Below are 13,650 nucleotides of genomic sequence, written 5' to 3' on the forward strand. Positions count from 1 at the left end.
CAGAGTTTAGGTCCTTTCTGATTCCCCTTCTGATTCCCCTTCAACACCTAAAAAATGTGACTGAGGTCACGGTTTAGACCTAGTAGTTTATAGGTTTTCAGTTTGAGGTTTCATCAGCGCTAAATGGTTTTGTGTGTAGTCTTGATCTCTTGCTCTAAAAATATTCATGTCAGCCCAATATTTTACGGGATCCTTAAATATTCTGTTTCTCTTTTTGGTGTTTGATGCATGTGGCTCTGTAAATGGCTCTATTATCTTGCGTAATGTTTGTTTGGTGTCAGATTTCCACAAATAAATGTTGGGATACATTTGGAATGTCTGCATGTTGCTGACTGGACTTATGTTCCACCACTGTATGGACCTGTGTGAGACACAGGGGATGCAGATGCGTTTGTGAGAGTTAGCAATCATTACATGAGTGGGCACCAGTGAAATATGTTGGTTATACAGTATGAGGTCTGGCTATTAAATACAGTTGGAAAGAAATTGTAAAAAATGATAATTGTCTTCAATTTTCTACAGGTAAACAGACACAGATCTGTAGGGATATGTATAGCATATTATATTATGAGCCTAATTGTGTAAACAAGTGGTTTACTTTGACACAGATGTCTGCCCCATTACATAGCTGTTTTGCAGTAGCCGGTTTTAGCGTCAAGTCAATACTGGACTGCATATGATTGTTAATTGTCGATTTAGTTTGGATCTAGTAGGGCCCTAGTTTAATTGTCCCAAAGTGTCCCTTTAAGCTAATCATAGCCTTAGTATTTAGAGTTAGCTCACCACATTAGCAGGGGAGGAGTTGGAGGCCCTGTGACTGAGTGTTGCGGAAGTTGGTAATAAATGCTAATGTTGCTAACAACCCTGTGTTTGGAAAAACCTAGACGGCAATATCATATGGATTAACATTTACCATGTATAAACAATGTAAATGCATAATGTATATTTTATTTAAACTCACCCTGATATAAACTAATAATCTCCCTGATCCATCATTAAGGTTACATGGGAGTAAACAAGCACTGACTGAATATAGCTTTTGCATGTGGGAGTGCTTGCAGGGCGAGACACAGACAAACACAGAGGCAAACATGTATTCCCAAATCACCCGCTAGTGGGTTCCGACAGGAAGCTAATTAAGGTCATTTGTGCTTGATGGCTGTCAGGGTTTAAGTCTATTCATGTCAACAGGGCACAGAGACATTTTAGGTCATCTAAGGTCAAAATGTTACCTCTGTTCAAGAATAATTTTCGGTGTGTGACCTCAGCCTATGTGTGTGTGTGTGTGTGTGTGTGTGTGTGTGTGTGTGTGTGTGTGTGATTGTGAACATGCTCATTTTTTAAATGATCTGCATGGTGCTCAAACTTATTTTCCGTCCCCGTTTGGTCAGCCTGTCAACAGGTGTGGCTGACGCTCCAGGACCGGATGGCGTGGGAGTGCTTGGTATTTACTCACATAAACCATTTGTATTTGTGTGCGCTTCATAACAGGGGTGTGGTGAGCACAATTCCAAAGAGAAGAGAAAATTGCTACATTTATGCCCAAATTCATTTTTAGTGAGACATCAAATTGAAGGTTAATGACACAGGGTTCCAGTGCTTCAGTACAGAACGTAATCATGTTTCTCTCCTTCTCCAAAGATGATTTTACACACTGCAGTGAGTCTGGCCCCTGCAGATACATCCATTAGCTTACTGTCCAGGTGCAATGTGCATACGCTTCAGCAGTGTTTGTGTTCGACACCCTTACAGTAGAGTCGCCATGTGAGTGTACTGTAGTAGCTAAGCCTTGGCAGCGAACGGACGGGCAGACCACATGGTCAAGCCAGGTCGCAGCGGAGAGAGAACTCCAAGAATTTCTCAGGAGTGTGGTCTCTGTGTCTCCCTGGCCAAGTGGCAGACAAAGGTGCCATTGATCCAGCTTGGTGCTTACTAAGGGGCTTGCCCTCCGCACTGTTTTCTCAACACGCCTGTCAGACTTGCTCGCTATCGCTACCGCATGGCCAAGCAGAGCGCTTAACGTAGGTGTCCTCGGCAACTGTTTTTTTGGGGCTCTTCTGACCAGAGGGGGAAAAATAGAGTGGTCCGCCTGGCAAGTGGTGGTGTCTGAGGACAGGAGGCGGCTGACACCGGTGCAGTCCCTGTGCCACAGATAAGGTTGTCTGCCCTGATGAGCCTCTGCTGGTTTGTTTGTTTGCTAGCGTGGGCCCGTGGGGTGTGAGAGACGGCGAGAGAAGAGGTTGGTGGGGATTTTTTAAGGCGAATGAAAGAGGTTCTTTGTTGAAAATGTTTTCCTTTAAAAAAAATTCTTCACCACCCCCGCCCCCCTCGCACCCCACTTCCTTTCTACTCCTTTACTCCACTCTCACCTATGCTGCTTCTCTCTCCCCCCCCAGCTCTCCCCCTCCTCTTCCTTTCCCTCTACCCCCCCCCCACCCTTCCTCTCTCTCTCTCTCTCTCTCTTTCTACTCCTTTACTCCACTCTCACCTATGCTGCTTCTCTCCCCCCCCCCAGCTCTCCCCCTCCTCTTCCTTTCCCTCTACCCCCCCGACCTCCCTCCCTCTCTCTCTCGCTCTCTCTTTCTCTCTCTTTTCTGAGGGGAAATGATTTCTTGGGGGAGTCGGTATAAAGGGTCCTGCCAGGCTCCAGCCAGACCTCAGTGTTGTAGTAACAGGGGTAGACCTCACTGGCCAGCAGACTTAGGGAAGCCAGGAGCAATAGGAGCGATGCACAGATTCCTTGTGGCTGCATGCCTGTGCGTTTGTGCAGCTGTCTCACTGACAGAGGCCAAACCACCCAGGACAAAAGGAGGAGTGCCAAGACACGGCAAAGATGCTCGGGAGAAGCCGGAATACGACGATGGACCTTTCCTACCTGGTCAGTATCGCCCTATTTGCATTTAAATATATTTTAAAAACCTGAATCATGAACTCACCTGTGTTTGTATTAGTTTATGTTTTATCGTCATTCCACATGACTTGATTGCCTGTGGAAACATGAGAACACATGCTGTAAACTTTGGTTTTCTATACATGCCACACTTGTGTAACGTGCGTGTGTATGTGTGTTTGCACATGCATGTGTGTGTTTGCTCATATGTGTGTGTGAGTGTGTATACGTGTATGCATGTCTGTGTATGTGTGTGTCCCCGCATGTGTATATATGTCTGTGTGCTCATTTGTGTGATTGTGTATGTGTGTGCTCATAAGTGTGATTGTGTATGTGTGTGTGCATGTGTGTGTGTGTGTGTATGCCAGAGAGGACTAGCCAGTGCCTGGTGAATGGGATCTCTCTGTTTGAGGGTGCTGTGTGGTCTCCGGAGCCGTGTAACGTGTGCCAGTGCCGTAGTGGAGCCGTGAGCTGCCGCGCCGTGCCGTGCCCCAGACTAGGTACGCTCCGCTGCCAAACTGGCCCCTCTTTTACACACAGCGTCTGGAAAACACATCTTGTTTTGGACCACACTGGTCAGTGCTGAGCTGTACTGGTGGCCACGCTGGTGACCATACTACCCTGATTATTTTACCTTCTCTAGCTAGATTTGGGCGCTAGGGAGACTGTAAAGTAAATGATTCAGCTCTTTGGGAGAAACTGATGATACTTAAATGATACTGGTGACTGGTTAACAATGTCCACTACAGCACTACATGTAAATAAAGAGTCTGTATGTGTGTTAATGAGAATATAGATTAATGAGATTTTGTTAAGTAGAAAAAGATCATAGCTCTCTAATAGAGTTATGACAACCAGAATGAGTACGTAGTATTGTACATTAGAACGTAAGTTACTTCAAAAGGTGTCCTAACTTAAAGCTTGATTGTTGTTCCTTAATTGTAAGTCACTTTAGCTAAAAGCGTCTACCAAATGAAATAGAGCACAAAAATATGGGCCCTGTCAACTTCTTACATTCTGTCCAGCTCAAAATGGCCATCAAACTGGGGGTCAGAGAGCGAAGAAGTTGCCCCCGCGCTCAGAGAACAACGTGGAGGTCATTCCAAAGAAGAGGGAGAAAGAGAAGACACCTCAGCGTCCAGCCGCGAAGAGCAAGAAGCCGAACAGCAAAGTAGTGATTGGAACTTTGCCAAGGAGAGTGGAGATTGCAGAGACTCCTGTCAGAGTTGTGGAGGTATTTCAGTTTTGTAAAATACAGTAGGATACAGACTCCTAACTATGAACAGATCTATACGTAATTTCACTATTATGTGAAATTGTTTATTCTGATTCGTCAGTTAAAGCATTTTGCGGTGTGATAATCCAGAAAAGCACACAGCTGAACTATTTATAAGTCTGCTTTCAGAGACAGACAATGTTTGCGACTTTGCTAGCTGGAGTCGTAATGGACAGCAGCAGTGAAGTTAGTGAGTAAACATTAGACCAGAAGTAAGTGTAATTAAATTCTATTTCAAGTTATGGATTTGTTTGGGAAGTAGCTCTGTATTAAACATGATACTGTACAACCAGCAAGCTTTAAAAATAACGATTTAGGGTGATGTATAACCTCTTTGTGGTAATGACTATCTGTGTTATGACTGTGTTGCATGTGGTTTATGAGTGGCAAAGTGCTCTGAGTGGAATCTCTGTTGTATTTAAACTTGATCTGAAAACATCTCGCTGTGTGTGTCTCTAAAGAAACCGGTGCCACGGAAGAGGGGAAAACCAGAGGCGATCCTGAAGACCGAAGTGGCGGGAGGGAGACCGCCCTTGGGGTGGGCACCAGAGGGTAACACACGTGCAAAGCTTGACCTGAGTCCGCCTGCCAAAAAAAATACGCAGCATGCTCAGCGACAGCCCTTTGATGATGATGATGATGATGACGATGATGATTACTACGACTATGTAGATGACGACGATGACGATGATGACACCTCAATGATGTGGCCCGCTCCGTCGACTGGGAGGCCCGTCCCAATGCCCACTGGCAGGCCTGTGGTGCCACTGACACGGAGACCAGTGGCAATGCCCACCAGACTCCCAGTGGTTGTGCCCACAGGGAGGCCGGTGATGCCAGCAGGGAGGTCGGTGATGCCCGCAGGGAGGCCGGTGGTAAAGTTTAACGCCAGGCCCCCCATCCCCCACGCACAGAGGAACAGCTACATGGAGTCTCTGCCGGCAGGGTGCCTGCTGTCGGACTCCCTCATAGCCTGCGGGAGCACGGGGATGAGCCACCTACCCATCATCAGTGACCCAGGGGTTAGAACCCTTTACCTGGCAGGTGAGAGAGCGAGGGGAGGGAGGGAAGATTGAGGGAGGTAGAGAGATGGAAGGAGAGAGAGAGAGAGAGAGAGGGAGAGAGTTAGTAAAGATTGGTTAGTAGCATAACATTTAAGAAGCTCACTGGTGGTGTCGGGGGTACGTAATGAATGTATGCCTGCTCTAAACAGTTAATATGGATGTAGCTCATGACAGAGGAGGGCCTTGGAGATAAACTGTAGACCATTCAGTATGGATGCAGAAACAGGCTTTTGGATGTTGGTAGTTTGCCTTGAGACAATTTTATTGTTTTGACGCTATATAAATACAATTTAATTCAGTACAAACCAGCATGCAGTACGGTATATACAGGGGAAAATAAGACAAAGAAAACAAGCAACAACAGCGCATTTTGAATTTCAATGTATTAAACCTTCCTGGAGACACACCGTGAAGAGGATTCATGTTACTGTGTGGTTATTTAGGAAAATGAAGGCGATGTTAGTATTGCAGAAAGTACTGCAGTGTTTAAGTGAAAGGCTCTTGTTTGAGACGATTCATACATTCAGTCACATATCTGTAGCACTGTGGATCCGGTGCAAGCAAAATTGGCAGTGCTGTATTTCAACCTTATTTAGATAACAAAATTAGCAATGCTGTGTTTCAACCTTATTTCAGATAACAAAATTAGCAATGCTGTGTTTTTCAAATGTATTTCAGATAACAAAATTAGCAGTGCTGTGTTTCAACCTTATTTAGATAACAAAATTAGCAAGATTCCACCACGGGCTCTGGCTGGACTTCCTAATTTGGAGTGGCTGGATCTGAGTAAGAACAAGCTGGATGACTTTTCTTTCAGCCCCGGCCTTTTCCAGGTGAGAGTCAGATATTTTTTCAAACCAGCGCTTAACAGTGTGTAACCTAAAAGTGCACCTCCTTCTGTATGCATCGTGTTTATGCTAAATCGTAGTGTTTTATCTTCAGTGAATTTTGGCAACAACTTCTCTGTTCTCTGAGATTTGAACAATGTTCCAATCACAGAGCTTTTGTTTAGGCCATGGTGCAGCAAGTTGCATGGATGCCCCCCCCCCCAACATTCTGGGCCTTCCTTATACAACTCTCACTGATGTTCAGTCAGTCTTTACCATCTCTATTATAGTAAAAGTGTCAAATTAGTTCAACTCAATCTGAAAGAATCCATCAGTAAAGAGTACACCTGGTTTCTCACCCTGGCCTTAATGTTGCTGAAAGAACGGGAGGTAGGAAGAGCAGTAAACGTGACATGCAGCGTCAGCAGTAACCCATCAGAAGTGTGATTCTCACAAACTTGTGCCTGCCCGTTGTAACATTTTTCACTTGCATAATTGTGTGTGTGTGTGTGTGTGTGTGTGTGTGTGTGTGTGTGTGTGTGTGTGTGTGTGTGTGTGTATGTATGCGCAAAGTCAAAGTGAAAATCTGCTGCACCTCTCGAATATGAGCTGGACGCAGACGTCTGGCAGCGATGGGGCAATTCTCACATTCCCGTTGAAACAAATATGAGAATATCGTCAGTCAACAGATAAACCACCTTGCCAAAAAAAATCGCTGTTATTTCTGACATTTGACCATTTCTCACTGCCGTGGCATGCCCACCTGGCACCGAGACCTTCCCCATCTCCATTCGAGATGATATGATAGGCAGCCACGATTACTTTTCTACCCGTGAGACATGCATGTCTGTGTTGACCAGCGCTCTGAAACATGGCAACGCTCTGAAAAGTAAACTTGTTTTGGATGTGTAATGTATGATTTCGATATGTGACTACAGGTATACCCACTCTCTCTGTGTAACATGTGCCTGCCTGAAGAGTCAATATGTGTTTGACCTGTGTAACTGCACGTAGTTGCAGTGCAGTGAATTGACTCCTGGGCTTGTTGTAGAATCTGACAAGGTTGAGGAGGCTGAACTTAGATGGGAACAACCTGACCAAAGTTCCTGCGCTGCCTTCCTCCTTGATGGAGCTCAAGATCAACGACAACAAGCTGATGGGTCTCACTCCAAACAGCTTCAAGGGTAGGGACAAATAACACACACACACACACACACACACACACACACACACACACACACACACACACACACACACACACACACACACACACACACACACACACACACACACACACACACACACACACACACACACTATTGGAATTGGAGAAATTCTGAGGTTTTTCTTAGAATTCCTGTATTGAGTTATGTTTCTAAACTAAGCTGCGCTGTACTGAAAATAAAGCAGTTTTTTTTTTTTCGAGAAATAAAAGCCTGAATGACAGATAATGTTTCATTAGGATTTTTAAAGTATTTATTTAGATACAAATTAAATAGAACTACATACAGAACACTGTCAGGCAGTCAGGAGTTGTGCGAAATTGTCTGTCCTCTCCAAGATCCTTCTCCAAGACTGACTGATAAATCGATAAAGATGTACTATATCTGGACAATACAGTAAGTTGTTTTGGATAAAAGTGTTTGGATAAAGTTGGCAAAATGAATAATTGTAAATGTGTATTTTTTTTTTAAGTTACACATTTATAACTGTTGTGTAGAAGCGGCCCCAGATATCAGCTGTTACGTGGCAGGCCCTGATAAGACATACATGTGCCAGATTCCCTGTTGATTGTCCATAGGGCTGTTCAAGTTTATAGTCAGATAAGTGAAATTACTATTTATTGATTGTCTGTATGACTGTTTGTGTTTGTACAGTCAGATAAGTGAAAGACCTGGTTGTTTAGTGTCCGCAGGGGTGTTTATGTCTGATAAGTGAAAGACCTGGTTGTTTAGTGTCCGCAGGGGTGTTTATGCCTGATAAGTGAAAGACCTGGTTGTTAATTGTCCGCAGGGGTGTTTATCTCTGATAAGTGAAAGACCTGGTTGTTAATTGTCCGCAGGGGTGTTTATGTCTGATAAGTGAAAGACCTGGTTGTTAATTGTCCGCAGGGCTCTTTAAACTACTCACTCTGGAGCTGGAGGACAATTACTTCCACGATGGGAATGTGTCCCCGTTGACTTTCCGACCCCTGAGGAAGCTGATCTACCTGAGGCTGGATGACAACAGGTTCAGAGCCATTCCCTCTGGGCTGCCCACCTCTCTGCAGGCCAGTCACCTCACTCACTCATCATTCAGAATCAGCTCATCCTTTACTCTTCAGCTCATCCTTTGATCAGTACAGAACGCTCTTGCTACGTTTGTGCCTTAGACTTAGAGATTACGGTGAAGTAAGCTTCGAGTGAGCCTAAGAGGCAGCAGACAAGTGTCCAATATCCACGACTACACATTAGAGCAATATAACTGTATAGCAAAATAGTATATCATACAGTAATAGTATTGTATATCACACAGTCTAGGGATTTCAAGGCTTATTTATTTCCAGTATATCATACTACTTCATTCCAGTCGTACTATAAAGTAATACTCAAGTAGGTGAGATCAGAGAGGGTGAGAGTGAATGATTGTTGATATGTTAACATCACAGGAGATGCACTTGTCGGATAACCGTGTAGAGGTGGTGCAGGCAGGAATCCTCAACAAGACCTTAAACCTCAGAGTGTTGAACCTCAGCCATAACAAAATACGTGAAGATCGCATAGCCCCAAGAGCATGGATACACCTGTCGTGAGTACTACTTCAATTCAATTCAATTTGAATGTTTTAATACAGCGCCAACGCAATAGTTTTCTCAAGTTGTACCTCGGCTCATAAGGGGGGGCCCATCTGCTTGGAGCAAGGCGAGTAGAGAGGTAGACCTAGAAAAAGGCTGGCGGGGTACAACTGTGGTTGTTCAATGTTTCCTATTAGCTCCAATAATCCTACTGTATTTGTAAAGGAGTTAACAAAACACCAGAAAGATACTTGCCCTTGCCTGACTTAAAACACAGTGATCAGGCGCACCCATGAGGACACATTCGGTAGTGCAACATGTGCAGCAACAAACGCTGCCTTGCATGCATGAGATATGCTTGAAATAGTATGGTAGACAACTTAAGGTCCATTTAATGATACAATCAGATCAATGTCACATGTAATAATATAGCTTAAAAAGGTCTGCTTTACTATTTCTATGTTTGTAGCATCTAGTAACCTATTTACTTATTAAGGGAATTTGGTAAATTAGTATTTCCATTGTGTGAGAGGCTTAATAATCTATTACCTGTTCGCCTGAATTTATATATGTAGATCTCAAAGAATCATATAGAAGACACCATCAAGACAAAAGAGTTGAAGTGTACTCCTTGACATTGGTTCATTGCTACACACTTGAATGCTGTTGACTGTACTTTCCGGAAAGGTTAATTACACTTCTGAGAGTATGTGGCGTAACTTTCAGGAAACTGGACACCCTGGACCTGTCCCATAATAAGCTGGTCCACGTGCCGTCCTTCCTCCCAGTGGCCCTTCGCCAGCTCACCCTGCACCACAACCACATTGAGCGCATCCCAGGCTATGTCTTCGCCCACATGCATCCCGGCCTGGACTCTCTGCATCTGTCCTACAACCGGCTGCGGGAGGACGGTGTGGACGAGGTGTCCTTCATGGGGTTGTACCACTCGCTGACGGAGCTGCTGCTCGATCACAACCGCCTCGGCTCCGTGCCCAGGGGGATACTGCAGCTGAAAGCCCTGCAGCAGCTCAGGCTCAACAACAACTTCATTAGGTGAGGTGACACACACACACACACACACATCTCTCTCCCACTCTCTCTAACACACACACACACATCTCTCTCTCTCTTACACACACACCCATCTCTTTCTCTCTTACACACACAAACACACACACACACACATCTCTCTCCCCTTCTCTCTAACACACACACAAAACTCTCTCTCTTACCCACACACAAACACACACACATCTCTCTCCCACTCTCTCTAACACACACACACACATGTCTCTCTTTCTTTCTTACACACACACACACACACACACACACACACACACACACTGTCTCTCTCTCTCCCTCTCTCTCTCTCTCTCTCTCACATACATCCCTCTCCCCCTCTCTCTAACACACACACACACACATATCTCTCTCTCTCTCTTACACACACACACACACACACACACACATCTCTCTCCCACACACACACACACACACACACACACACACATCTCTCTCCCCTTCTCTCTCACACACACACATCTCTCGCTCTCACACACACACATACACATATCTCTCTCTCTCTCTCAAATGCACTGTGTTTTTCTTTAGCTACGTGCCTTTGAATGCCATCTGCGACACGCATCTGAGCGAGGACTCTCCCCTGATGTCTGTGCATCTGGAGAACAACCTGATCGACCGCCGCTCCATCCCTCCCACTGCCTTCTCCTGCATTAAGAGCTACCACAGCGTGGTGCTCCGGCCTCAGAACTACGAGAATATCTATGAGTAGCCCTCACACACAGTAATACACACACACAAACACACACAAACACACACACACAAACACAGCAAAACACACACACGCTGACACACGCAGACACACACAGCAGAACAAATACATACACACATACACCCTCACACACACAACGTGGTGCTCAGACCACAAAGCTTTGAGGATATCAATGAGTAGCACTCACACACCGCCAAATATAGACAGACACACACACAGCATAGTTCTTCAAAAATCTACGAGTAGTGTCCCAAGATTGGGAACATACACAAATACCCATATACAGTAACACACACCTGACACGTACACACACAGCATGGTTCTGAGGCCTTAGAGCTACAAGCACGTCTATGAGCAATGTTCACAGACAGCCAACACACACTCTCTCACACACCCACACACTTTTTCACATCACTCTTGTGTTCTCTACTTTTACCCTTTTAACATTTTTACATGAATATTTGACCTTTAACCTTTAGTCATTTTTTTTGTATATTTGAGCTTGCTTTTTGCATCATCATTCTTCACCAAGGGTGTTGGATGTTTTTGGGTGTCATGGTGTAAGTGGTGTTGTCCCGGCACTTCTCTTTTTTGGACTCACCGCTGTATTCTACGTTTGTGTTTGTCAGTGATAGTCCATGAGTAAAGGCCCGTCCACACTGCCAATAAGCAGGCTATAACAATAACTGTAAGTAGTATCGTTTGAAATATTGCTCCAGCTCATGACAATTGCAACAGCCACACCACACACTTTAACACTAACGGAATGAAGAACGATATAGTTGGGCATCACCTTCAGAGCGATTGTGTGAATGATAAAAACACTGCCACCCAATCAGAATCAATACAATTTTAAAGGCATCACATTAAAACATGATTTACATTTCTGACAGGTTTCCCCTACATTTTAACATTGTGGATGCTTACATTGTTTTAGTTACAGTTGTCGTCATAGTTACTGCTGTCAATCTGGACAGCCCTTAAGATTTGCTCTTGACTTATTTACATACTGTCACTAGTCGCCTTTGAGAAAAGCTCTTTGTGTTTTTGCTTTTTGTGTACAATAGAAGAATTTAAAGGAAGATCTTAATTTACAGTGGAGGTTCGTTGACACAGTTCATTAATGATAAGTGTCCCGGATGCCTATGTAACTGTGTTATCATGTAAAGAATACTAATGTCTTAATGTCCTTATTTTAGTGTTTTTAGTGTCATTATTTGGAACATGTACCTTTAATTCCAGTCACAATCACAAATCAAGGATATTTCTTAAAAAAAAAAAAAACAATGAAGCACGTTACCATAGAGTAACAATTTGGGGATTATTGCATCCTCTTGGTCATATACCGTACATTTATTGCTTGATTTTAATTCATACTGTTTGCATAAGAATGGCTTTATTACTTTGTTATTTATTTGTACATTTAATGATGTACTGTTTTTTTTTTTTTATCAGTTTTTGTGTGAAATGTTGTTTTAAACACTTCCCAAATAACATTTCCTCTAGTCAGTAAACACCCAAAAACCATGACGTGAAAGCATTCACACATCATGGGCTGTGACTTAAACACAGTATAAAGGCTTTTTTTTTTTTACACACAGATGCAGTCGTTTGATTTGTTAGAGGAAAAAATGTCCTCTTGCATTCCCACTCCCATATAACTTTTAATACAAAACCAAACACGCGAATTCCTGTTTCTGGTTCCCAAGCCATTGCTTCTTTGATGCCGAAATAGCCGAGATCCCGTGGAGGTCAGTGGGGTTTTGTGGATGTGCTCTCAGTATGCCTGGCAAGAGCAGTGTGTATTCAGTCATGACCGTCACAATAATGATTCCTCACTACAGCACCCAAGCCACCAGAAAGGTTATTTTGTTTATTCAATGCATATGATAAATTAAAGTTAAATAAGAAAAAGGTATGTGTTAACTTTTTTTTTAATCTCCCAACTGAATGATAAAAAAAAACTAATAAACACACTTGTTGAAACAAAAAAGAAAGTTGTTTACATTTATTATCAGTTTATGTGATGGAAAAAGACAACCTTACATGCAGGCATCAGTGGATATCCTTGGCTGAAGAAAGCTTTTAAAATGAGTGACTTCATCCTAACCCAAATGTGCTAGTATCTAATTCACTGAAGGGAACACTGGTATGAGTTCATGTTATTTTGAAGATACCGAAGATTAGCCACTAGACATAGCACAAGGACAGAAATGGTTTTCTACATTTTATACTCAGAAAAGGTGACTGATACAATCTGATCTAGATTCCTGCCTATGGTAAATGGACTGCATTTATACAGTGCTTTTCTAGAGCACTCAAAGCACTTTACAGATGCCTCAGATATCATTCCTAAACCCATTCGTACACCAATGGCAGAGGCTACAATCTGAGGTGCCATCCTGCACATCGGGAGCGGTTGGGGATTCAGTGTCTTGCTCAAGGACACTTCTACACTTGGTGAGGAGGAGTCAGGATCGAACTAGAAACCTTGCAATTGCTAAACATCTCCTCTAAAATGGCCTTTTAAATTGTAGGCTGAACACAAGGAACACACCCCAAAATGGCACTGGTTAATTGAGAAAAGGTTAATGTATTCATTATGTAGTCAATATGTCAATGGTAAAAACTTTGACAAGTCAGCATTGCAAACTCCAACCTTTTATTTTTCACTGTGCATCATCATCTCGTCCTGCTCAGCTTGTCGTTTCTTACTTGGCCGTTGAAGAGGGCCTTGACGGCTGGGGGGAGGATGCCTGTGAAAAGAAACATGAGCTTTCCATGGGCCCTGGATCAAATGCTGCTTCAAAGTAGTATATTTAACCCTGCTCACACCACCCCTATCATGTGGGTGGCATGTGTGACTTCTGCCAGGCCTGGTCCTGACCTACAGTTATTGACTGAGGGTGGAGCAGATGGGCATAGTGTAAGACTGGTGGAGACAAGGGAATCATAGTGCTAAACAGTTTTTGAAACAACACCACGAACATACCAATGCTCTCTCGCTCTCTCGCTCTCTCTCTCTCTC

At 43.7% G+C, this 13,650-nt stretch overlaps 1 protein-coding gene across 1 annotated transcript; it reads left to right on the forward strand.

The window, feature by feature from the left end:
* Positions 1 to 1,353: 1,353 nt before the first annotated feature.
* Positions 1,354 to 10,622, forward strand: LOC308380982 (extracellular matrix protein 2; the record flags this gene model as incomplete). The annotated part of the gene is made up of 11 exons (XM_080858462.1): positions 1,354 to 1,444; positions 2,771 to 2,878; positions 3,259 to 3,390; positions 3,916 to 4,124; positions 4,628 to 5,210; positions 5,948 to 6,063; positions 7,109 to 7,241; positions 8,169 to 8,326; positions 8,705 to 8,844; positions 9,557 to 9,883; positions 10,442 to 10,622. The coding sequence occupies 11 exons, from the start codon at positions 1,354 to 1,356 to the stop codon at positions 10,620 to 10,622; spliced, it is 2,178 nt and encodes a 725-aa protein (XP_080714588.1).
* Positions 10,623 to 13,650: the final 3,028 nt, after the last annotated feature.

This window comes from Sprattus sprattus (genome assembly GCF_963457725.1).
Source record: "Sprattus sprattus genome assembly, chromosome: 2".
Lineage (NCBI taxonomy): Eukaryota > Metazoa > Chordata > Actinopteri > Clupeiformes > Clupeidae > Sprattus > Sprattus sprattus.